General features: G+C 45.0%; 1 protein-coding gene across 1 annotated transcript; it reads left to right on the top strand.

The window, feature by feature from the left end:
* Positions 1-26709, top strand: LOC146772747 (potassium voltage-gated channel subfamily V member 2-like). The gene is made up of 2 exons (XM_085636697.1): positions 1-1472; positions 24891-26709. The coding sequence occupies exons 1-2, from the start codon at positions 207-209 to the stop codon at positions 25155-25157; spliced, it is 1533 nt and encodes a 510-aa protein (XP_085492823.1). The 5' UTR covers positions 1-206; the 3' UTR covers positions 25158-26709.

The following is a 26709-nucleotide window of genomic DNA, read 5'->3' as shown; positions in this document are numbered from 1 at the left end:
CTTGCACTCAGTGTGAGGTAAGTGGAAACTGGAAGGAACATCCTGTTTCAGGAGACATCTGCGCGTGCTTGGCATGGGGTGATGCAGTTCTGCATGCCCCCTCCAGCGCTGTAGCATGCATAGTGAGACTTGCACTATGTTGGCAGGGAAGAAGAAAATGGCTGCATGTCCCCGTCGCTGCTAGGCCCGGCGCAAGACCAAGGACAATGCGAGGCCAAGAGAAGAGGAGGTCAAGTCTCTCGGCAAATCTAAAAATTGGCTTTTGTGAGCACGCTGATTCCAAGGCTACCGACAACTGTGACCACTCCTTGCCCTTTGCACAAGCGAGCATAGTGAAGCCATGGAGCTCAGCACACAACATTGGCGCAACTTGCCACGATGCTGGCAGCGCCAGACGCAAAAACAGCCATGTTGGCCTCAACATCAACGTTGGTGGGAAAGCATTTCAGATCGACTCCCACATAGTCGCCCGCTACCCCATCACACGACTGGGGAAGCTTGCCACTTGGGCAGACCCGGTGAAGAAGTTGGACCTGTGTGATGACTTCTCCGTGCAGAGGAATGAGTATTTCTTTGACCGCGACCCCATGGTCTTCCCCTGCATTCTGCACTTTTACTGCAGCGGGGTGCTGTGGATCATGGACGATCTCTGCCCCACCAACTTTGTTGAAGAGATTGAGTACTGGGGACTTAACTTGTCGTACACCGAGAAATGCTGCCGAACTCTCTTCATGGAACACCAAGACGAGTTGAAAGAGTACCTAAAGGTCCAGAAGGAGCTGCAAGATGAGCTGGAGCCCCTACACCAAGAGGAACACTTTGAGGGCCAGTGGATGGGTGAATTTCGAAAAAAGATCTGGAATCTGCTGGAAAATCCCTACTCCTCTGTTCCTGCGAAGATGATCGCTATCATGTCCAGCTTGTTTGTTCTGGTGTCCATTGTCGCAATGTGTTTGAGCACTGTAGAAGAACTGCAGGACTTAAATATCAACGGCAAGGCCTGCATGGAGCAGGTGGAGATCGTCTGCGTCATATTCTTCAGCGTCGAGTACCTACTGCGCCTGGTCGCCACTGCAGACCCGTGCAAGTTTCTTAAAACTGTTTTAAATGTCGTAGACTTGGTCGCTATCCTGCCATTTTACATTCAGATGATCTTTGAGCACTTTTCTGAGGAAGCAGATATCCACCTGCATCACACCGACATCGAAAAGATGGAGCGGGTGGGACAGCTGGGCAAAGTGTTGAAGATCGTCCGACTGATGCGCATTTTCCGGATCCTCAAGCTGGCTCGCCACTCGACCGGCATGAGGGCGTTTGGGTTCACCATTCGGCAGTGCTATCAGCAGGTCTGCTGCCTCTTCCTCTTCATCGCCATGGGGGTGTTCAGCTTCTCGGCTTTAATGCATTCCGTGGAGCATGATGTTCCTGGTACTAATTTCACAAGCATTCCGGTGACTTGGTGGTGGGCTGCGGTAAGGCCTGGTTTTCAACTCTTTGTTTTTACATGCGTAGATCTCACCAAGGAACCCAGAGTGAAGCATTGATGTGTTGTTCGCCCTTGTGATTTCAGCAAGGGAAACACTTGAAAATTATATATTAGGATTAGGATAGGTAGAGGTACGCAGTGGTGGGGCACTAAGTATTCGGCACTTCCATAGGAGCTTATGGGGGTACTTGTGTATAGAGGAGCTATTTGGAGTAATTTAACCCAATGTGCAAGAGGTAGGACTTAGGCATAAATATTTGTTCTAATTTATCATTTACCCCATATATGAGAGTCAGATTTTGTAGAAGATCCTGGTGTGGGCAGAAATGCGAAGCAGAGCTTATATATTGGGAGTCAGAGTTTACAAAAGTACCCAAAATGGGGCATTAATGGGGTTTCCACTCCTAGGGGAGCAGTATGGTAAAACCTTGTACGCCAAGAGCCTTACAAGGTCATTTAGACCATAGCCATGGTGTTAAGATGAATTCAGATCATATTTGAGCATGTATTAGCCCTTCAGCCACCTTACAGTAAGCTATTAATATCCCCTAACCGAGAACTTTACAACATAATTCAATAAATAAATAATCAGGTTTTTTTTGCACCAAATGAAAAAAGTGAGGGACGAAGAAAATGTGTACATTTTAAACTAGGATTCTATAATAGTGAAATTGAGGAAGCACATATCAGGGGAGCAACATCTTTTCCAAATGGTGCAAAAAAAAAGGCGTGGATGCTCTATAGAGGCTACATTAGGAAGAAACGAGCAGCAACGCTCTTTACTTTCCATGCCCCCTCATGAAGCAACAGTGGCAATTTATTTGATTATTTATTTATTTAAGGCGGTGTCTAAAGCAAGTTCAAGGATTTGGCTAGAAGTGATCCAACTGACCGAAGGGCATGACCCCTATCCCGTATTCTTTGCTTGCTCATTAGCAATCACTGCCACTTGGCGTGGGATTGATTGCTACTTTGAACTGATGCCAGTTTTTAGCTGAACGCCATCTTGAAGGGTTTCAAGCCCTATTTACAAGAAACTAACGCAGTGCGGTGCTGCTAGTCATTTTGCTGCGCTTCGTTAGTTTCGGAGCACAGGGATGCAACATATTTACAACAATATGTTGCATCTCTGTGCTTCCCCCTGCGCTGACGCACAAACTGCTGCCATGCGCCGGAGCAAGCACCCTTGCACAATGGTGCAAGGATGCCTGCATCGTGGGTAGATTGTTTTTGTGCAGGAAGGGGCACCTTCCTGCACAAAAACAATGATTTGAGGTGATTTCCTCTTCCAATGTGTGCTTTAGATTGCAGCACACATTTAAAGAGGAAAACAACGAGGAGAATTGAAAACATTTCTCCTCGTTGTACCTCACTAAGCCACCGTAGCATTGTGACGCATTTCCAGGTTTACAATTGCTCGTAAAACTGGAAATGCATCAGTGGACATAGGTGTTGCGTGGGAACTCCCACAGCAACATCCAGGTCACGCCTCTAACACGCAAAGTGTTGCATGAAAAGGGGAAATATTTACACACAGGGTGGTTTTATGTGTGCTTGTAAATATCACGCACTAGGTTGTGCCGCCGGAGCATCACGCAACATGAAACACCGGCGGCGCAGGGGGCTTGTAAATAAGCCCCTTCGTTTTTAGCAGTTTTCTGAAATGGAAGTGATTAGTTGTGTTCTGAAGTTGGGAGTCAGAGATTTCTAAGGAATTGGACCATGGATTTCTGATCTGCCTCTGAATTACATCATCTGAGGGTAAGTTGTTGGATATGATGCAGGGTGGCTGATGGTAGGGGTGGAGCCAGGCTCTGAAGATGCACCCATCCCTTTGTTCCAAGACACCTGAATGGTACTGAGTATCTCAAATTTCTTCCAGTGGTAGTCAAGAAGTGCTTTTCGGCCTGGTCCAAAGTTGTCAGACATCTGCAAATTGAGGCATAGTTTGGCTCCCTGATTTTGCATTATCTGTAGTATGCCAGTGAGCCTTCAAGGTAGCCCTGCGTAGATAATATTGCAGCCATCCAGACGACCCTTTACAATGGGCCTGGTCAGCCCTTCTCTGTAGTTTATTTGCAATACAGGGAATATTTTCCTGAGTACGCAAAAGTTGTAGGTTTGTTCCTTTCATTACTGAACTGATCTGTTGAGTGAATAAAAGATCTGCGTTGATTATGACCACCAACTTTCTTGCCTTCTGTTCCGTATCTTTGAGAGTCAGGAGGTTTGTGGGCTTTTTGCAAGGAAACATTTCGGAGTTATTGCCTGTACAAGCAAGGAGCTCTGTTTTTTCACTGATCAGGCAGAGAAAGTTTTGTTTTGTGCAATGAAATATGGAGTCACTACATTTAGTGATGCTTGTCTGGTTTCTTTGTTCCTTTCTGAGGTTAATTTCAGAGGATTGCGGAAAAATATTGTGATACAAAATTATCACAGCCATGATGCTGCATAAAAAAATATCTGCAATGTAAGTTTATACAGAGCTCAGGGTAGATTTTCTATTCTTAACTCCACGTCAACATACGTATTCATACATATATCTATATGCCACAAAAGGGATATGTATGCGAAGTCAGGAATAGTAAACCTAGACTTTCGTTTATATATATGTATATATATCTACATCTATATTTATATATATCTCTCTCTCTATATATATATATATACTTATCTTCACAATATTTTGGCAGTCAATATTCTAAGATATTTTGTGCAGCAGGATATTTAAAATGTGATATTCTGGTACGTTGCAAACATACATATGGATTTAGGTATCACTGTTCATTTGAAATTTCACTTTGCAACCCTAGCATATGTCAGTGGGAGGTTCTAAATGTTAAACCGAAGAGGTGATAAGGAAGCCTTTGTGGAATACCATATGCTGGGCCGGCTTTAGGGTGGTGGGACTGGTGTGGCCGCACTGGGCGCTGACCACAGGGGGGGGCTGACATCAGGGGGGGGCGCTGTGTATAGCAATAACAGTGCGATTTAAAAGCACCTGTTGCGGAGCTCCATGTGCACCCAGATTTCGGACAGCGGTAAAAATGTAATGATAATTCTTGTGATTGATGCTCCTGCTTGAGAGATTGATCAGATTTTTGTCTAGTGGAAGTTTTGACTCGCCATAAAGTAGCACAGAGGGTTAATGTGCCTGCTGCAAAGAACAGATCTGTATTTTATGTGGATAGCTGAGTGGATTAGTAAAACCAGCCTTTACCAGCTCTTTAAAACTAATGAAATGTATGTCAGAAAGGGGCTATGGAGAGATGAGGGGTACTTTTGTCGGGTTAGAAGTGAGGGAATCCAAGGAGGAGGGTCAAAAAAGATTGTCACCCTGGGTGCCACCAGCGCTAAAGCCAGCCCTGACCACATGGTACCTTTCAGGCTGAGGATTCAACTTGAGCATTGGACTTCATAGTGGAGGAAAGAATGCATCCGCTTTAGTGCTGTGCCAAAAGCCCATCCATTCATTAAGTCTCTTTAGGAGGATTTTGCTGTCCACAGTATCAAAGGCTTCTAAGACCTGTAGAAGTATCAGAATGGAGCTCTTGTCTTCCTCTAGGGCGATGAGGTGGTTGTCCCTGAAATTTACGAGTACGGTTTCTTGTACTTGCAAGGGTCTAAAACCAAATTGCAGATCATGTAAAAGATAGGTTTTCTCAATCTAGTCTTATAACCGGCATGTTATCTTCTTCCTCGTGATATCACTGGTGAGGGGCAGGTGACTATTGGCCTATTGTTGGGGAGGTGGTTTGGGTTTTAATAGGTTTCTGATGTCAGTTCCTAGTATCAAGAGAAACTGCTCCATGTGGGCAGCAGGGCATGGCCGCCTCCAAACGTTAGGCACAGAATTCATTGTGCTAGGGATAGTAGCATGCCTTCTTGCAACAGGTAGAGTGTGAAAGGAAGGCCTGGATGAGTGGCAGAGAGATGGCTATGATGAACAGAAGCGGTCCATGGATGCATTAAATGCAATCCTGGAGTTTGAAAATCTTTGTTTCGGAGACGGTCATAAGATTTTCGCAATGAGGTTTGGAGCTGTGACTTAATGTCTTTTGAGTTACTTTGTAGTTGGTACATGGTAATATAGGCGGTTTGGGCTCTTTTGGTGGTGGTGTTGTAAAGTTATTCCTGTGAGGCCATGTGTGCAGTGGAGCATGGCGCCACTCTCTCCTGGCACCGTGTACAATAGAAGTAATGTGATAACATGATGTCAGGGTAACATGATAAAGCTGAGGTAAGTCACAGTACATTACAATTTTCAGGAACAAAAGTGCTGTATACAAACCACAGTGAGCATGATGAGGACAAAGTGTTCATTATGTATTACTCATTCCTCTAGCCTATGCATTTCACCAAGTGTGTGAAGGCCCAAAGCGGCTTTTAGAAAGGAAAGCTGAAGGACTGTCATCCACACATTAAATTCACACAAACTCGTATTTATCAATTCACATTAGCACCATGACTTATGGAGGCGCACTTCTCAATTTCTAACCTGAGACCTTCTCCTTTAGGAGGCCTGCCCGGTCGTTGCCCAGAAGAATGCCTCCTAAAAAGCACAAGTGGTGCCCCAAGTAAAATCTTACCACCTCTTAAAATTTTCCAAGGCTAATGTATTGCAAGACCCAAGGTGAGGTCTCAGCTGGTCTGCAGTAGTTGAGTAGGCACCAACCGGCTGCTCTGAGCCAGTAGATCCCATCCAGGATTGTTGCCCCTGAAGCCTGTGAGTATCTTTCACATGCTTGCCTGGGAGTGGTGGTCCAGCCTGCTGGTAGACACTCATTTAATCTATGTGTCTCAGCCTCTCACCTGCATGGTAATCATGATTCGTAAATTTTGGCATAGCGGCACTCCAGTGACGCAAGGGTGAAATGTATGGTAGTGGAAGGGAGGAAGGTTTTATATCTTGACCCTACAGTGAAGAGTGCCTCTTTGTCAATGGATGCAAACAGGATGCACTGATATCCTCTAAATCAGAATGATGCTGCTTCCCAGGGTGGCAGCGCGCGCACACACACACACACACACACACACGCACGCACGCACACACACACACACACACCCCCGCAATTTGGCACAGCTTTCTGGTCTTACCCATCAAACAGCAAGGACACTTGTCCACAAGTCATTCAGTTCATCCTTGCTACCAATAGCACAACTTCACAAACTGAAATAGAGTCTTGTCTTCTATGGCAACCTCAAAGCATTTGGAAAGTCACTCCCCTGAGTACTCAAAGCATCCCAGTGCTGTCCATGGGAGAATTGTGCACTAAATGCATGGCCATTGGATATATGTGGCAGAGGAGCACCAAATGATGCGACACAGTCCATTTATTCATGAAACAAGGAAACACAAATGATGTGAAGTAATGCGGCACATTTTGTAATAACATTTCTTCCTTATTTTGTAATTTTTGCGCATGGTAACACTGTTTGGTAAAATATTTCAACTTAATAGAACTGATTTAATAGTAAGTACAGCAATAGACAAGTGAAAGATGACCAGACAACCTTTTTGAAGGGCCTTCCAGTGTGCAGGAACAAGGGTTGCCATGCTTTTGGTAACTTTTAATCTGTTTGAGCTAAATGCAATTTTGTTTTAAAAACATCAGCAGATTATGTACTAGGTGTTCAATTATGTGGCAACTGCGGCAAATCCATAATTATGTGAAAAATGATGTATTAGAATCCAGGCTCTCTGGTTGGCACAGGTAGGTACTTGTGACAAGCAGGGAACCTTTCCTCTGGTCAGGGTAAGGGGTTACACTCCTAAAATAACCCCTGCTCACCCTCTAGGTAGCTTGGCGCGAGCAGACAAGGCTTATCTCAGAGCGTTATAGGTTAAGCATTTGTGAACACATACAGTAACCAAGTGACAACACTACAGATTGACACCACACAGGTTTTTATATTAAAAATAAGGATTCTTTATATAGAGTTACCACAAGACCATTAAACGACAAAAATACACAATACTGTTACTTAGATGGTAGAAGTTTGCTTAGTTCTCTTAAGTTCTTAAATGCGACACTTTAAGTCAATGTACCTTAGATGTGACACGCAGGGCAACAAAAGTGTTGCAACGATGCTGATGCGATGAAGTTTTTGGTGCAAAGAAATAAAGACGTGAAGATCTTCCAGATGCGTTACGCTTCTCCGATGTTGCGAGAAGACTCGACTCGATGCGTTGGCTGCAGCGGCGTCACCCCTTTACGCGATGCGACGACAGCGGCCTTGGCAGCGGCACTCTTCTCCGACGTTTGCGAGACGCTTCCGCTCGATGCGATGCTGCAGCGGCGTCACCCCTTTACGCGATGCGACGACAGCAGCTCCGACGGCGGCACGCTTCTCCGTGGATGCGAGGCGCTTTTCTTGATGCGGTGCAATGCGACAACTATGATGGCTGCGATGGCGACACGCTTCTTCCTCGATGCGAGACTCTTCTCTTGATGCGGTGCAATGCGTCTGCTCGATGGCTGCGATGGCGACACGCTTCTTCGGCGTTGCAAGACACTTCCGGAATGATGCGAGACGCTTCCGCTCGATGCAATGCTGCAGCGGCAAAACCCTTTGCAAGATGCGACGACAACAGCTCCGACGGCGGCACGCTTCTCCTTCCTGAGTCGCGCTTTCAGTTCCTTGCGAAACGCAGTCCCTCAGAAGGCCCAACAACAGCAGCAGGCACTTCCAAAAGACTCTGGGGAGCTGGGGGGTGAAGTCCACTGGTCCTGGGACTTCGTTCAGGGGCAAGCTCAGCACAAGCCCTTGGAGATCTTTTAAGCACAAGTTGAAATAAAGTCTTTGTAGTCTTTCTCCTCTCCTTCCAGCAGCAAGGCAACCACTGCAGGCCAATCCCCCAGGTAAGGGACAGTACTCCTCCTTACAGCTTTCCCAGTTCCTTCTCCTCAGGCAGAGGTTCTTCTTGTCAAGCAGGATCTAATTTCTTGGGAGCAGGGTCCCAATACTTATACCCCTAATTCCTTTGTTCCTCTGGGGTAGAGGGGCCTTTGTCCAGTCCAAACCAGTTCTTGCGCACTTTGTTGACATGACTCTGCCTTTCTATTCAGGGTGCAGGGCAGAGAAATCAGCCGCTCCACAGGAGGTGGAGCCAGCATTGTGGTGGCAGAGCACAGCCCTATTCAGAGTCCAGGTGCACTCCTCCCACCCATCTGGATGTCAATCTCTCTATTCACCACCAGGCTACCTAGCCATGCCCCTCTGGGTTTCCCCAGCCCTGTCACTCACACAAACCAGACAGGCAGATACACATCATAGCAGAGGCGGGCTGAAATGGTTAGGCAAGCAAATACCAACTTTCTAAAAGTGGTATTTGCAAACACAGAATATTAAAATAAACTTTACTAAAAGATGTATTTTATTATTCTGAGTTCAGGCATACTAAACTCAATTTTCTACCATGTTCCCTGGGTCTGTTAGGATCAAAGGATGTAACAATTGTAACAGCCCATTCTGGCCCATGGAGAACAGGTAGCCTTACAATAGTGAAAAACGAAAATGGCTGTAATTCACTATTAGGACATGCCACACACATCAGGGCTTGTCCTACCTTATGCTTACAATGCACCCTGCCCTTGGGCCTACCATAGGGGTGACTAATATGAAGTTAAGGGAAGGTTTAGGGACTGGGAAGGGGGTGCACTTGCCCAGTCAGCATGACAGTACCAGACTGCACGCAGGTTCTGCAATGGCAGACCTTAGACACATTTTCCTAGGCCGCTTCTGTGGGTGGCACAACCAGTGCTGCAAGCCCACCAGCAGCATTTGTTTTTGCAAGCCCTGGGCACTCCTAGTGCACTTTACTGGGGTCTGACAGTAAACCAAATAAGCCAATCATGGAATCCAACCAACATATACAGTTTAAATAGGGAGCACTTGCACTGTGGCACTTGTTGTCAGTGGCACAGTGCTCTGAGCAGCTAACACCAGCAAAACACATGAGGCACAGCGACAAAAAGTGGAAGGGAGACTCACGCCAAGGTGCCAGGTCTAACATGATGCAGCCTTAGTATCGCATAACTCCAGTCGACATGTCTGTATGATGCGCAATAATGCAAATCCTGGCACTGTTGCGCAGGAAGGTTTTCTTTTGAAATCTAATTTTTCCACAACAGTCTTCCCTCTTTCAAGACATCAGTGCTTCTGACAAAGCCCTCACCCTCTCCCTTTTCGTATTCCCTTATTCTGCTTTGTTGTAGGGAAGCATCACATACATGTACTCAAAATCTCCAAGAAAAAGATTCCTTTTTATTGAGCTGGCCATAAACTCTCTTTCTGGATTGAACTTCCGGTCACGTGACATCTAAATGCACTTTGCTAATGCACACACACATCAGTCGGAGGAAGGCCCATTTCCTGTCTTTTAAGTCTATATCTGAAATGTATCTCACAAATTACCTCTCTCCTTTTAAAAGGAAGAAATTGGATTTACTGTGGGATGGGGGAGGCGGGTTAGAGTCTGTTACAAGTTAATAATGATGAACATTACATCAGTTTGCATCTGTTGCAGGAGATTTATTTTCTCCATGCTGGAAGGGTTCATGCGAAGCAGAGTATAGGAAATTCAAGCAACAGTATATATCTGTTGCCATGGTTACAGTGCCATGTAAGGTTCAGAGTGCTTGATAGGCACAGGAAAATGGAGCTCATGAAAATCAAAACAAATAAAAAAAATTCAGTACAACAAGGATAATTGGCATAGAGCAACCCTGACTCAAAACTGTTCCCCTTATCAATAATCATTAATTCCGATAACCAAAATTCGGGGAAGGTTTTTTAGGGTTGTTCAGAATTTGGCTGTTTAGCAGACATAATATGGTAGGCATTATTATTATCTCAGCCTCTTGTCCACCTACTTTTCTGACAACAACGTGATTCAAGCAACATATGACACAGACTAGCCTGATGGCCTCAGGGTGTCATAGACATCAAATGGGCCATTCGGAAATGATGTCACAATAGGATTCAAAACTCACGCTGACGCCATCAAACAAAAGAACACGGTGCAAGGTTTCCTGTTGGGTGATGTTTAGTGATTCAAAAGAACTGAACAAGCAAAGTGAAAACCTACTATGCGCCTTCCCAGCTGTCTCCTAGCTACAGAAATAAAGATAATTAAGGACCCTATGTTTTTCATTGCAGTCTTACTCTGGAATTGTATTTCGACAACATTCACATAATTGTACTACAAATGTAGAATTGCTTGTAGTCTCGAGACAGTAATTGACGTGTTCCACTATGGGCGCCATTTGCAATGATACTACTGAGTTGTGTAAATACTGATATAGCTATGCGCAGTATTTACCTGGGGCAATGTTAACACCTACATTCCCTGAGCGTCTCTTCTCTGAATGAAGGCCAACATGTCTACCCCCCTGTACTAGCAGTTTTTATCTTAAAGAATGCTCAACCCTGCCCTGAGCAGTCGGTAATAATTCAATGCTTGTGACTGCATGTATTGATTACAAAGAAGGGAACATTGCATTGACGCCTGTTTGGTTTGCGACTCAGGCGGGTTTGCAATGGGTACACTGTTGTTGGTGATGGTAATTGGGAATTCCTATACACACTTGTGCTTTGCAAATTGGTACTTTTCCGTTGTAATTTTGTGTACCGAGCCCCATAGCTCATATGGTATTGTAATTGCATTTATATAGCACTTACTACCCCTGACGAGGAGTTGAAAACCTTTATGCGGGCAGCACACTGCTTGGCAACACAAGATTAGTCTATTTTTAGTTTAAGTCTTGCCTAGACACCGCATGTGCTATACTTTGAGACTTTTTGTGTCTATCAGATGTCTTAGAGACCGCCTATTGCTTACCATTGGTTGGCTTCATTTTCACTCTCATTTGCTTGCTTCTTATTGGTCATGTACTGTAGGCTTCCATCTGCTTGGTGTGTTTGCACCTTTACAGGAGCATCAATGCATTACTTGCGTCTTTCCACTGCTTAGTTTTTAGGTGCTACTGTTTAAGCATTCTACCATATTGTGTCTTTATTAACTGGCTCCCTCGTGTACTTTTCCTATCCAGATGTTGGCTTGCCAGCACCCTCCCTCTTGTTGTCCATGTTGCCCTGCTATCACCATTTCTCCTGTAGTCTGTTGCCTAGCCCCTTCCTTACTCCCATTGTAGTTTGTTGCCTTGCTCTCACCCTCCCTCCTGTTGTCCGTGTTGCCCTGCTCTAAACCTCCGTCCCGTTCTCCATGTGGCCCTGCTCTTACCCTCCCTCCTGTTGTCCGTGTTTCCCTGCTCTTATCCTCCGTCCCGTTGTCGTGTTCCCTGCTATCATGCTCCTGCCCATTGTCCGTGTTGCCCTGCTCCCACCGGCAATAACAAACAAGCATTGGCATAGCCAATAGGTCTCGCTTTTGGGACCTTATAAGTGTTTAGCCATGCAACAGTTAATATTGTTGCACCAAGGAAATTGTGCTGGATAACTGAACACTTATAAGGTCCCAAAGGCGAGACATGTTGGCTATGCCAATGCTTGTTATGATTCTGTTCCCCTAGAGAGTACTTACAGGCCTAGAAACCAGCGAATTCTTGTTACTGTGCCCTGCTGTAATGTCTGAAGCTGCACTGCTCTGAAAGTGAATGATCTTTCTGACCTTGAGAGCAACAACGAGGCCCAGCTAATTGAATCGTGCATGCTATTGAAGGCCCTTTTTACAACTAACATATATTTTTGCAAGGAAAGCACATTGTTGGCATCATAAAGAAACCAGGTCTCTTTACATTGAAACCGAAATTAGTAAAACTACACACAGTCAAAATGTGGGATGGATGAGAAGGGAGAATTACATTAAGGGGGAAAAGTTGGATAACCTAAACTTAGTAATGGTAAAATTAAATGCACTGTATTGTGTGGAAAGTTGGAAGAATAGATTTGCAAGAGATCAGCGTGGAGGGGGTCACTTGGATGCTCCCAAAAAACAACAGTTGAAAACAAAAATATTTTTTTTCCTAAACTGATGGAGAACACTTTAGCCCCTAAGGTCTTCAAGTGTAGAGCTCCAAAACTTGGAAGGCACTTCATAGAGTGCTTGAGACGCCGCCGCCTGTTGGGAACTGCGTTCCCTGCAATGGAGTGGTCAGTTTCCGAGGTGTCCCTCAATGCAGAGGCGAGGTATGGGGAATATTGAAGAAGGAGCACCCTGAATACAAGGCAAGCCAATCTGAAATCGATTTAGGATCCATTTGACACCAGGATGATCTGTCGGCAAAGGGGCGTGACGTCATCATTTTTTTCTAGATACCAGTCTTGCTACCTGAAGTAACACAGCTTTAGTGAGCCAAATGCTGCTTTAGAAAGCCCAATCAGAGCAGCCGCTCCGAAGCTAATGTGAGCTGAAGACTGAACCACTGGGTGTAAGTTTTTATTATTTAGGAATGGTTTTAATTTTTTATGGATGAAGTAAAGCTACGTCCGAGCAGCTCTGGCATTTTTTAAAACGGTCATTATATTCTCTCAATAAAAGCTGCTGATAAATCTTAAAGCACAAACCCTTTACCACAGGGCAAAAGTTTGGAGTGAAGCCACTGATTTAAAGTTCAAAGCGCCATGACGTATTGAAGTTAGCATTGAATTGTTCAGTGACATTGATAGGTTCTCAATTGTTCGACGTTAACAATGGCGGAGATTTAAAGAAAATTTAGATAATCTGCATATTGATGAGGGAAACACCTGGTTCCTCCTTTAGGATTTGGGTACGAGATAATCACAGAGAAAGCTAATATTGAACAAATCAGAGGAGTGTCAGAGGAGGAGTTCTCCATTCTACGGCCAGCTAGGAACAAGCATTGGCCGCGCGGCCGTGAAAGTGACGTGGCCGCGTGGCCGTGAAACTGAAAGTGATCGCCCAGTGTGCTCTTTTTTAAAGCACGTACCGGTGCTTGTGGCGCGCCGCTGCGCACTCCGCAAGGCGAATGCCGCCACAAGCACGAGTATGTGCTTTGAAAAAGAGCTGCACGACGGCTAAAGGTCTCCTATGCTAGCGCATGCGTGCTGCGTAGGCGAGACATAAAAATGTGCTATGACAGAAACACCGCTGGCTGTGTCATACAGCTTTTTTCTTTCCCTCACTCCATCCTTCCATTGGCACTGTTGTAACTCACACTCATCCATCCTCCAATTGTTGTCTGTGTTGCCCCCTGCCGACTGTAAAAGACGCTATGATGTTGACAGCGCTGGCCCTGTCATAGTTCTCCCCCCTCCCATTGTCCGTGTTGACCCTCCGACCCATCCACCTTTTTTCCGTTGTCCATGTTGATCCCCCCCCCACACCCACAACTAAAAAAGTGCTGACGCGGAGACTGTAGTGCTTTTTTCCCCTATACCCACCCTCCTTGTTGCCTACCCTACTGCATGCACCGCCCTCCCTACTGCCAACAATAAAAAAAAAGTTCTATAATGCAGACAGCACTGGCCACGTCATAGAGCTTTTTAGGTCACGCCTAAGACAGCATCTTAGACTGCTTCTCAGAAAGGCAAATGCACCTGTCTTTTAAATCCGCGTTTAACCTCCGTGCCGGGAAAAGGTTTCAGCACATTCATTTAGTGCGATGGTTCCCACTCATGGCTTAACAGGCGCATATTCTGTGGCAAATCAATCCAGTCACCTCATTTCCATTCTGTCCTCCATTCCTTGTTGTCTTGGCTGACAGCTTTATTAGCCCATTATTTTTTAACTAATCTTTCACTAAACTGCCAAACTTTTTTTTAGGTCTGCCTGAGACAGCGAGCATGCGCGGTCTCTTGTGAAAGATATTGTTTACTGCAAGGGACTCCCACCCTTACGTTGCTTCTTCCCTTCCACCCCCTTGTCTCTTTTGCTTCTTCCTTCCCACCTCCCACTACTCTGTTTTCCATGTTGCCTGTAACACTCCTGCCCCCATTGTCCATGTATCGTGTAACCATTTTCTGTGTTGCTTCTCACCCTCCTCCACCGTTGTATGTGTTGCTTTTTAACCCTTGCACATCTGTTTGTCCATGTTGCTTGTAACACACCCACACCACCTTGTCCGTGTTGCTTGTACATTGTCTGTGTTGCTTGTAACCCTCCAACGCCCAGTTGTCTGTCTTGCTTGTAACCACCCCACCCCCACAGTTGTCTCTGTTGCTTGTAACTCTCCCACTGCGCCATTTTCCATATTCCACCCCCCATACGAAAAAGTGCTATGACAGCTCTGGCCGCGTCATAGCGCTTTCTTTTTTATTGTTGCCCTTCCCACACTCCGTTGTGTTGTCTGTTTCACCTTCACTCCTGTTATCTGTGCTGTCCACTCCCACCCCCAACTGGTGTAAGAAAATAAAATGCTATGACATGGCCAGTGTTGGCATCGTCATAGCACTTTTTCTAACTTTTCTTAGCTTTGTTGAGATTGGACAGAGGCCAGCAGGATTTCTGGTGTGAGCCAGGGGCGGCTCCTCCGTAATGGCGGAGGAGAGTTGCCCCACTTGTCAGGGTAAGTCACAGAAAAATAAAATGACAATAAAACAATATAATACATTTTTTTTGCGACTGGGTTTTGCTTGAGCATGCATGTAAGGCGTGGTGCGGCCGGGCCACGACATAAAGGAGAGTTGGGCACTTAGAAGTGCGCATGATGGTTTGACTGGCCGCCTTATGCCGGCCAAACAGACATGCACACTTCTATTTCTCCAAGCCAGCTGTGTTGCACAACCGGGTTGGAGAAAACCACCAGTCTAAGTGGCACACCAGGCCGCTCAGATCAATCCTGGCGCTGCCCTCATAGCATGAGAGGAAAAACAATAGAACTGCCAGTACTGATACTCAATTCAAATCAAGTGGAAAACGGCGCATGAACAATATCAATGACAGACGCAACTAGCTAATAGTATTTTTATTTTCAATCATTAATTCAATTGTATTTTTTCTTTTTAATATATCAATTCTTTTCTGTATACAAATCACAAAACAACACCAAAATATTAAATGGATAATTATTTAGACAAAAATGCAACAATAACCAGCCGCCATCTGGGCTTATCTCACCACTCACACTAATGGGTGGAATTGAGTATCAGTACTGGCAGTTCTATTGTTTTTCTTCTGATAAGAGGCTCAGCTTTACTGATTAGAGCCAAACCCATTGGTGTTCTCCTCATAGCATGAGAGCAGCACCTGGATTGGGTGGGGAACCTGCGCTATCCCAGAGACTGCTGGGAGAGCACCGAGGCAGCCATCAGCATTGAAGGCATTGGCAGCAAAAGGTACGCTTTTTAAATTATTATTTTTCCCTAAATTCCCCATCCCTAACTCCCGCCCCCCAGTTTTGGTTAGTGGCGGCCGCCACTGGTGTGAGCTTTGGGCTCACCAGCCTACTGTATCGTGCACCACACCCTGTGATCCAGACCTCCCTGGGCTTTTGTTCTCATTTTCATATCTCAGTGTAGGCCTTTCTGTGTTTATCCGCATCGCTGCTCATGACGGAACCACTCCGTCATGCTGCGGCCGTTGGCGGCCGCTCCGCCCACGCGGCGCTGATTCCCCGCCTGTGCGGGCGAATAGCGCGAGTGGGCGGAGTCATGACGGAACCACTCCGTCATGAGCACAGCGCGCCCGTGGCTCATGACGGAGTGGTTCCGTCACGAGCATGGTGGCGCCGCGCTGCCCCCAAACCCCCCCAGCGCCGCGGCAAAATTTGTGCCGCGGCGAAGGGGTTAATGCTATTTTTGTGTGCTTTGCAGTGCGATTCCCAAGGTGAGCATTGCCCTTTTGCCTCAGAAATGTGCATCCATCAACATTTATAATTACATCATTTTAACTGGAGGCTATAGGTAGCAGCAGCTCAGGTTGCACCCAACCTGTGTTCGGCCTGCTTGTTTGAATAGCAGTGTTCGTCCATCAAAGGGGCATATCAGCAACGAGGCGATAGAAAATTATCGCCGCTTTTGCGGCCGTTTTCGGCCGAAAAGCGCCGATAATTTTATCGCCTAATTAGCAAGGTCACGCTAACGCGTGAAACCTTGCTTTAGCGCACGAAATCTTAACGCCCAGCTTTGCATCTCTAATGAGATGCAAAGTGGGCGTTCCTGACCTGACATGACAGGAGAAATGTCGCTAAGCTACATTTCTCTTATCATCCAGCCCCACGCTATGAAGCATAGCGGCAAGAAAAGTAGCGCTAACCTCTGTTATCGCTACTTTCCTTATGCCTGCTTCAGGCCTGATTTAGCCATGTTATCCTATGGAGGGTGGATATCATGCCTAAGTTTGTGAGGCACTATCAACAAGCTAATGCCACATTTCGTGAGATTATCACTGGGTTTCCAGCAATAATCTCACGTTAGGCAGTTAGCGCTAGGATTTTTATTGCTTTTGAGATAAGCGTTGCTAATAGCACGCTATCTCAGCGATAAAAATCCACGCTAGCCGGCGATAATTATCCTAGCGCTAAGTGCGCTTAGCGATAATTATCGCTGGTTGTTGTTGATATGCCCCATAGTTCTTTGTAGGGCTTTGTTAACTCTTTGAGAAGTTGGTGTCAGTGCTCTTTGTAGCGCTTGAATTCTTTGCACAAACAGGTTATTCTGCGTTCTTTGTAGCGCGTTGTTCATGCTTTGTGCAAGCGCATTATTCTGTCAATGCACATTGTAGCGCTTAGTTCATTCTTCAGTGCACTTTATAGCGCTTGGTTCATTCTTTGAACATGTGGGTTACTCTATACTGGTCTTTGTAGCGCTTAGTTGATTCTTTGCGCAAGCGTGTTATTCTGTCAACGCTCTGTGTAGTGCTTTGTTCATTCGTTGCACAAGGGGGCAGTGCCTTGGGAGTTGGTGCATGGCACATTTTGACAGGGTTCGATGACTACCTACCAGTTGGTTTAACATGCAGCCCACCCTGATGTGGAAGGCCCACCACTCCGAAGCTGTGCCGCAGCGCTCCTGTCCTCTGCTGCAGCTTCTGGGTGCTTTCCTCACCAACGTGCAGCTCATCTCAAGGGCCTCCAATTCATATCTGCCTTGTCTCTTTTTACTTGGAAGTTTACAGGGAAATGTTTTTGGAAAATAACCATTTAATTTCTTGTGGCATTTTGTCACTGAGCACCTATGCAAATGTGACTGATTTGTTTGCACCATTTCATAGCATTTGCTCAGTGTATCCCTTGTGTGAAAACAGCTTTCAGAGAGCCCAAGAAGCGCCTTGGAAGAATCCAGCCTCCATTAAGACGCTATTCGAGCTCACTCATGAACTCCCCTGTGCTTTTTCTTCGTATCGCCTCTGTGAACTGCAGACCTTGAAAAAAGTACAGGAACTTCTGCTTCACGGAGAAACATGATTTAACTACTCGAAATGTTACTTGTTTGAGCTTGTAATAAATAAAAAAATAAACAAATTATACTGCACTTGCACTTCAAGAAGCAGGTCACAATTTGGCAACCATTCCTGCCCCAGCCTTTGTTTGTGGAATAGTTAAAATGACGAGTGACAGGAAGGGTGTCCAGCCTAGGTCCAGGGAACCTAAATTCATGTCACATTTTCTCGTCATCCACATAATGATATACTTACATTGGTTTGAAACATAACTTATGTAATTAGTCAGTGGTTAGCTTATCCTTAAAATATGGTGTGAATCCGGCCCATCTGGAACTGTGTTGGACACCCACATATGCCGCATAATTCTTAAAGACCTGTCAGTTCACCGGGCCGCACTCTCCAGTGCCAGGCACCCTCGTATGCTACACAGCTCCACAAGGAATTGTTAGGACAGGACGTGGTTAGTGGCAATCAAAGTATGGTTGGATTGTTTCACAGGAACATCTTTTTTTTTAAGCAGACATCTTCCTCCTACAAACTTTATCCACTCAAATGATCCACCGACTAGGATGGTCTTAGAGGCATGAGATGAAATTACTACAATAAGGCTCACAGGCAAGCTGTTTCTGAGCACTATAGAATCACCCAGACTGGTTATGCCCAGTTTTACCTCTCAGAGCTGTCTTATTGTCCTTGAGAGGGAGGTAGGGCACATCGCTTCCCTGGCCTTGACTCCTGCATTTCAAGGCACTATCTGCCTGGTGTCCAGAGCACTGACCAGTGCTTCCCTGAATGCAGCATTGGATGAACCCACTGAGCTGATGTCATGGTTTTTACGTTGTGGATACATTTTCAGTCAGCCGCATGTTGAGCATAGCTGCTCCTTAATGAATATTAAAGTAAAGCATGCACCTCAAAGCACAACTCTGGATATAGAAAAAGATAAATACTGTTAAAATAAATATCACAGGACAACAATACAAACTGATCATGGGGAAGAAGGTGCATTCATTCCTAAAGAGCATATAATACATTTGAAAAAAACCAGAGCATATTCATTCAACAATAATACAAAAAAATTCTCTTTTGGTTCTCATTGTTGCTTGCTGCGTCCAACTCTCTACAGAAACTGCATTATCGCGAATATGTTAACCGAGTTGTGAACATAGCCAATTGGTATATTGCTTGTGAGCTTTTTGTGAATGTGTGTGTGTTTGCTGCAGAAGACATGGTTTAGCAATATCAACTTGTAAAGCAACATCTGTGGCATGCACACTATGCCCCATGGACCTTAATAGGGTACAGTAGAGTATCAGACTGACCATCCCACTCAGTGTTTCCAGTACAGAACTTTTCACATATGAATCATTAGGTCCCCTGGGACAGAGCATGGGGTTTAGATCACGTCCATTGCTTACCATTGGTTGGCTTCATCATCGCTCTCATTTCCTTGCTTCCGTTTGGTCAGTGCATGCCGTCTTCACTTCCTCTTCACATGTTTGTCCCTCCCCTAGATCATGACCCAAATACCTCTTCCTTGCCCAGTGCTTTCTGAGCTACTTTTTTTCTTTTAGTTGCAGCACTTCCTAATAATGCATGTGTTTGCAGCCTGTCTTTCCACCATATCCTGCCTATCACGCATTGTTGCTGGCACGCGGACGCTCCCGCGTTGTTGCTGTTGCACTGCCGAGGTCATTTGCTTGTTCTTCCTGTGCTGTTTCTTGCTCGTCATTGCTTGTCCTGTCCCTGTTGCTTGCTCCGTTCCCCTCCAACTTTGTGTAGTTTGCACTGCATCTTCCCGCCCGCATTGCGTTACTTGCCCTGTCCCCCGCACCCCCATCACTCATTGTGTTGCTTGCACCATCTCCTCCCATGCTGTGCGCCTGGACCCATCCCTAGTTGAGTTGCTGCCCCACCCCTCTGGGCAGAAACAAAATATTTGCCAGCACTGGCTGCACCATAGCACTTTGTTTTCTAACTTTCAGCCATGCTGCATAGCAGCTGTACGACACGGCTAAATGACCTTGACAAAGTCAATAGCTCTCATGCAGGTGATACCGATTGGTTCTGCTAATGCTTGTTTTTTTCTTTTAGCCATTGTGTATAGCAGGTGCTTTATTATACAACATCACGAAAACATACATGTCAATAGACCCGATTCAGGCAGAAAACTCCTGATTCTTAAAGTCAAAAATTGCATTATTTTGCTTGTCTCCCACCTGAAATTGCCTCGGCTTCAATGGCAAAAAATACTTTCTCCTGATTGTTTATTAAAAATCTCCCACTTTTCTCTTCTAAAATGTTGGCATGTATGCTAGAAACATTTACAAGGGCAGTTCTTCAAATAGTGGCCACCTATTGGCTTTGCCAATGCTTCTTTCAGTGGTAACTGACTTTTAAAGGAAGTTGAGGTGTGATCTCCGGAATGAAGTGTCAGCAATCTGCAGAGTGCAGAAATATAATACAGTAGTAAGGCAAACACTCATGTTCGTGTGGTTGTAAAAAAAAAAAAAAATACACCTAGTACTGGAAACGAGTAGGAAATATGTTTTTTCGACCAGATAATTCCTCCTGCAGGGTACATGGGTATTTGTTTTCAATGTGGAGTCAGAAGCAGTGAGGTTTTCTTTCTTTGTCCATAAGGAAGAGCGCACATTATTTTAGATACTATGTTTACGTGACCAGGAGCACGGAGGGAATAAAAAAAAGAGGGGCATATCAGCAAGGCGAGGCGATAGAATTATCGCCGCCTTTGCGGCCGTGTTCGGCCGCAAAGCGGCGATAATTTTATCGCCTAATTAGCAAGCTCACGCTAACGCGTGAAAACTTGCGTTAGCGTAGGAATTCCTAACGTCCAGCTTTGCATTTCTAAGGAGATGCAAAGTGGGCGTTCCTGACCTGACAGGAGAAATGTCGCTAAGCGAGATTTCTCTTATCATCAAGCGCACGCTATGAAGCATAGCAGCGATAACCCCTGTTATCGCTACTTTCCTTACGCCTGCTTCAGGACTGACTTAGCCATGATATCCTATGGAAGGTGGATATCATGGCTAAGTTTGAGAGGCCCTATCATCAAGCTAACGCCACATTGCGTGATATTATCGCTGGGTTTCCAGCGATAATCTCATGTTAGGCAGTTAGCGCGAGGATTTTTATCGCTTTTGAGATAAGCGTTGCTAATAGCACGCTATCTCAGCGATAAAAATCCACGCTAGCCGGCGATAATTATCCTAGCGCTAAGTGCGCTTAGCGATAATTATCGCCGGTTGTTGCTGATATGCCCCAGAGTGAGCTAATTTTAAATTAGCATTACCCATATATTGCTGAGGGCTACGCATGATTTAGCTACTGGAATGGTTCAAGTCCTCTTCTGATATCTATTTCTTGAATAGATGGGTCTGCATTGATGCCTGGAAAGCTCCGACTCTAGTCTGCTCATTTTTGTTTGAAAGAACTAAATCGGCAGGGTTGTAAGCCGAGCCCGTCTCTGCTAAGATAGCGCCCTGGGCGTGGGCGGAGAGAAAATGGCGCCCTTGCTGATGGTAGTGGATTAAATGAGGCAGCAGTGTCCTTTTGTGTTCACTGGTCAGTATCTGGTAGAGCAGGGACTGGACCCTGAACGCAAACATGCGTGGACCTCCCCCGACTCACCTAAATCACCAATAGCTTAGCTGCCTCAAGCAGATGATGGTTTTGTTGATGTGTGTCAGCAAGGGTCAGAGGGTGAAGGGTGGGCAAGGGGGGGATTAAAGGGGTGCTAAAAACATCCCCCACCATATGATAATGAAGGACTAAAACCACTATAAAACTGGCACATTGGACATAAACGGTCAGGCAGGGACAAGGGCAAGGCTGGAGCAAGACGAGAAGGGCGCTGCTGGTGGCATAACATTAATGCACACAGCCCCATGCGTCCCTGGGCCCAGCTCACCCATGCTAAAGGGCGACCCTGGATGTAAGCAAACTGTCTGCATCTCTTCAATCTCAAGAGGTAGGTAGCAATGAGACTGGGAAGTAACCCTGGGCGTAGTTCGCGAAGTTGCACTACGCGAAGCTACGCAAAGTGCACTTCGCACTACGCGAGCTACGCGTAGTACCCTGTTTGCACTGTGCAAGATGTTGTTTTCAATGATTGCACAGTGCGGACAAGCATCCGGCACTGTGCAATCATTGAAAACGGCATCTTGCACAGTGCGAGCTGTAGTTTTCTGCTGCTCGAATAGATTTTTACTCGAGCGGCAGATTCCTCAACGCGAACTGGTAGTTTCTCATCGCGAGCGGTCGCGAGCATACGCGACCACTCGCAATGACAAACCTGACCTCCTCGTGTTGAGAATCTCGCTGGGATGTTCATTTTCCATGCTCGCGATCGGCAACTTGATGTTGCTGATCGCGAACAAGGAAAAAGTCTCGCCGGGATGTCATTTTGCTTGCTCGCGGTCGCCAACTTGATGTTGAGGACCGCGAGCAAGCAAAAAATTACCGCTGCACTACGCAATGCTACGCTACGCATGTTTGCACTGTGCTACGTGCAATTTGCGTAGTGCGAAGTAGCGCAAGCTTCGCAAACTACACAAGCGTAGAGTAGTGCTTTGCCCAGGCTTACTGGGAAGTCAACATGTTACACCAAAACTGAGGTGATTCGACATCTGATTGGTTGGGATGAGAGACTAGCAGTTGGTTGGTAATGCTCCGTGGTCCTTCAGTGAATGATTGGACATTAAAAATAGTTTACCCCATGATAAGCTAACACCAGGTCCACCTCTTTCCACGAATCTTATATTTGTTTCTAAGGCCTTTCTACACAAACACAAAACAAAGGGCCTGATTTAGAGTTGGGCCGATGTGTACTCTGTCACACATTCACTTCCGCCTTATTGCAAGTGCCATAGGATATAATGCAATTGTTATAAGTCGGACAGGATATCTATCAAGTTTGTGACGGAGCAACCTGTTCACCAAGCGCCACACAAGGCTCTAAATTCTAAGCTTGAACAAAGCTCAGTTGCAACCACTTTCATTGTTTCTCATCTTTTCCACCACCTATTCTTCTTTTGTTTACTACTTCTGGTATATGGGGTCTGTGTAAATGGAAACACAGGACTGTCTCAGCCAAGAGCTATTTCCATCATGCAGTTCTAGTAGTGTATGGTGTTTATTCACCTTGCTTGCACAATGCCCATGGCGTGTCAACATTCATAGCTATGCAATACAGTGTTGTATCGGGCTAATACAAATAAATAATGGGTGGTGTAATTTGATTATTATATATTCCCCAATATGTTTTGGGCATACTTGTAGTTCATCTGGGGCAGATTGAAGCAAGTTTATAAGAACTAGCTTTTTTTATTTGTTTTAATTTAGAACCCTTGAAATATTAACAGTTGCCATAAGCGCCAGATAACATCCACATTATCGTATTCCTTGAGCCAGTACAACCGTATTTGCATGAGGTAATCATCAAGCTATAAGGTAAAATAAATAGCAAATAGAAAAATAAAGAGTGAGAAGTAAAAAAGCTCCTGTGGCAGGTTCCTTGTTAGGTGGTTATCACTGTGAGTCTTACACATTCTTCACGTGAAAAAGAAGGGTCAAGCGTTAGTGAACACATACCTGCAAAAAGTTCAAGTGCGCATGTGCAATCACATCATGTCCAGTCAGCTGTAAAAAGAAAGAAACAATAACCCTTTATCTCAAGAATAATACCAGTCACCGAGATTGAAGAAGGACTAGTTGAACATTGGAACATTGCTTTTCTCACAGTCTCTGCTGAATACTGGAAATAATTCTTGGGCCATGCGTTATGGGGTGTCCTTGTGATGTTCTGTAACACTGCAGGTCGCGGGTTGGATACAGTATATGGACACCCAAGCCATGGATCGTCTACAGGAGGGAAACTTCGAAATCATTAATCTTACTGCCAAACGTTTGCAAAGATCCTTAATTCACAGATTTTAAAAGGATGTGCTTTCTGTGTAGGGAATTGTGCTCTCTTGGACAAGGCATCAGTTGAAAGGGACTATGTGCTTCACATGATGACTGTCAGTCAGTCAGTCAAATTCACTTTATACGGTTAGTTAAAACCATAAAAGCATACTATAAATATACAATAATAATATCGAAGAAATATCATAAAATACAATCCAATTCATCAATATACACGTTAAAAGAAATCTCATCAATCAATCAATCAATCAAAAAATTTATATAGCGCGCTACTCACCCGCTAGGGTCTCAAGGCGCTGGGGGGAGGGGTCCGTTACTGCTCGAAAATCCAGGTCTTGAGTTGCTTCCTGAAGGAGAGATGGTCCTGGGTCAGCCGTAGGTGGATGGGGAGGCAGTTCCATGTCTTGGCCGCCAGGTAGGAGAAGGATCTTCCTCCAGCGGTGGCTCTACGAATGCGTGGTACGGTGGCGAGGGCGAGGCTGGTAGATCGCAGCTGGCGGGTGGGCGTGTATAGAGTGAGGCGGTTGTTGAGGTACTTGGGGCCCAGGTCGTGGAGAGCCTTGTGTGCGTGGGTGAGGAGTCTGAACGTGATCCTCTTGCTGACGGGGAGCCAGTGCAGGTCTCATCAAGTAACTATCAGTGTAGACAAATTATGATCATACCCTACTTTCTTCTTTATTCTGACTGCAGCAATTAAAAAGCTAGCAATACTAGCACACTAGGACTGAATTAAGATAGCATAGCCAGTGCCTTTAAAAATTGGTTTTGAAAGAAGTGATGAATGTGACAACAGTTGAAAAAGAGGAGAGAACAAGATGAGAGAATCTTGTTGAAAGAGAATCTACTGACAGAAGACATAATCTCTGGGGTAATGACAGTGATCTGGGGAACATTTATTGTATGTTTAGAGTGACTTGGGTGGCTGCTGAATTATCCTGATTGTTGACAAAATCATTGAGTAGGGTTGCTGTTAGTTAAGTTTTACACCTAATATATCAAGTTTGTTGTTGGTGTAGATTTTAAGGACAACCTTGACATACAGTGCTAGCCTTATTTGATTTATAAATGTGAAGATGTTGTGGCTGAGAGGTTTATTGTTAAATATGAAACAGTTCAAAGTTTGAGAATCTTATTCCTTCTCTCTGTCCCCAGGTCAGCCTCTCGACGGTCGGATATGGCGACACAGTGCCAGATACAGCGTTGGGCCGGGTTGTTGCGTTCCTGTGCATCTCTTTCGGCATCATATTGAACGGAATGCCAATTTCCATTCTGTATAATAGATTCTCAGATTTCTATTCCAAGCTGAAAGCACAGGAAAGTTCATCAACTGTGAAATCTGGAACTGAAATCAGGTTCAAGGCAAGAGCCATGAAGAAAATCGCACAATGCTTTTTTCCGGATTCAGAGCGGATGCGATGAAGGACACTAAGAAAGGTGGCGTTGATGCAAGGATAACAACTATCCACAGTCCCTCACTCTTTAGAATCTGTAAATAGGTTATTTGATATAGATTTTAATGTATGTACTTCGAGGGTGGGCGGAGATGGTATACCTGTCATTTGTTGCAGATGTGATTCGAGAACAAACTGAGCAGACTACTGATGGGGTTCTGTGATTATGCAATAAAATGTGAATGTTATTAATGACACATTAACGATAGCTTTGAGAACATGATGGAGCAGGATGTTCAGGAACTATCGATCAACCGATCAGGATTTGTAGAGCGTGGCTGCTTCACCCGTGAGGGTCTTCAGGGGCTGTAGAATAGTGCTGCCTGTTCTCCCATTGGTTGAACATCCATGTCTTGAGGTCCTTCCTTAAGTGCTGGAGTGCTGATGAGGCTCTGAGGTGCAGGGGGAGGTCGTTCCGGGTCTTGGCCGCCAGATAGGAGAAGGAGCCGCCTCTGCTGTATGTCTGGCGGAAGCAATGGGTGGCAGCTAGGGTGAGGGATCCGGATCTGAGAATTAGTGAAATTATTCCAGGCCTTGAATAAACACGACCCCTTAATGTCCTTTAACAAAAACTAAAAATGAAAGTTTGCTTTAATACCCATACTTTATATTTGTTATTTGTAGGAGGTGTAGTTCCTCAAACTTTTGAAGTATCTCGAAGGCAAAGAATCTTGGCTTCAGTGTATGGGGCTGAGATGAAGTTAGCTGAACAAACATTTTTATGATTGTTATTTAAAACAGCACAGAAAGTGCTTGCTACCTGAAATGAGGGGGTACGAAGGTTTTATCTAGATCTGATATTACTGTGAAATCTCTGGTAAAACTGGACAAATGATGAAAAAGTTGATAACCATTGCCAAAACCCAACAGTATATTTCTTAGTTCTAACATTGTATTATGTTAGTTATTAGAAAACGCTTGAAATATGATCAAACAGTCAGCTGAGCCTTTAGAGTATGTTTTAATCCGATTGGATCGATTAAAATAAACCCAAAGCTTCTTTGCAATGCTGCATTTTAAGGTCAAAGACTTGAGCAGACCAAACATACATCTGTCTGAGTTCTGACCAAATGAATTTGTACTATAAATTAAAGTTGACCTGTTTTGCCATTTTCCCACTGAACAGGTACAATAAGGCATTCTGGATTTTGGAGCTGTGGCATTCTTCAATCAATCAATCAATCAGGATTTATAAAGCATGGCTAATCACCTGATAGGGTATCCATTCTTGGTCCCCATTGTAGCACATTTAGAACAAAGTGAAATAAATAATGTAGCCCAAACCTTTATTTGTTCCACCTGAAGCTAGAGAGCTCAAATCAGTCATTCAGTCACTCATTCATGCTGAGCTGCACTCTCAACAAAGTAGTGAGAGCCCAACTCATACGGAGGTCTTAGTGCCAAGGTAGACAAGATCACCCAAGTAAAGAATTATATGTCAGCTTAGAATTTATTATTTAACAAGATATTTCATGGAATTTAATTAACTATAGGCTTATGATTTCATTGTGCTGAAATAC

Source organism: Triturus cristatus, chromosome 12 (assembly GCF_964204655.1).
Source record: "Triturus cristatus chromosome 12, aTriCri1.1, whole genome shotgun sequence".
In the NCBI taxonomy this organism is placed as follows: domain Eukaryota; kingdom Metazoa; phylum Chordata; class Amphibia; order Caudata; family Salamandridae; genus Triturus; species Triturus cristatus.
Note: the sequence above shows the minus strand (reverse complement) of the source record. Positions and strands in the feature narration are given on the sequence as shown.

Bases quoted from the DNA above. Each gene is read 5' to 3' on its own strand.
- LOC146772747 (XM_085636697.1), top strand. From the start codon at position 207: ATGCGAGGCCAAGAGAAGAGGAGGTCAAGTCTCTCGGCAAATCTAAAA. The intron at 1,473-24,890 runs GTAAGGCCTGGT...CTCTGTCCCCAG, and splicing joins TGACTTGGTGGTGGGCTGCG to GTCAGCCTCTCGACGGTCGG.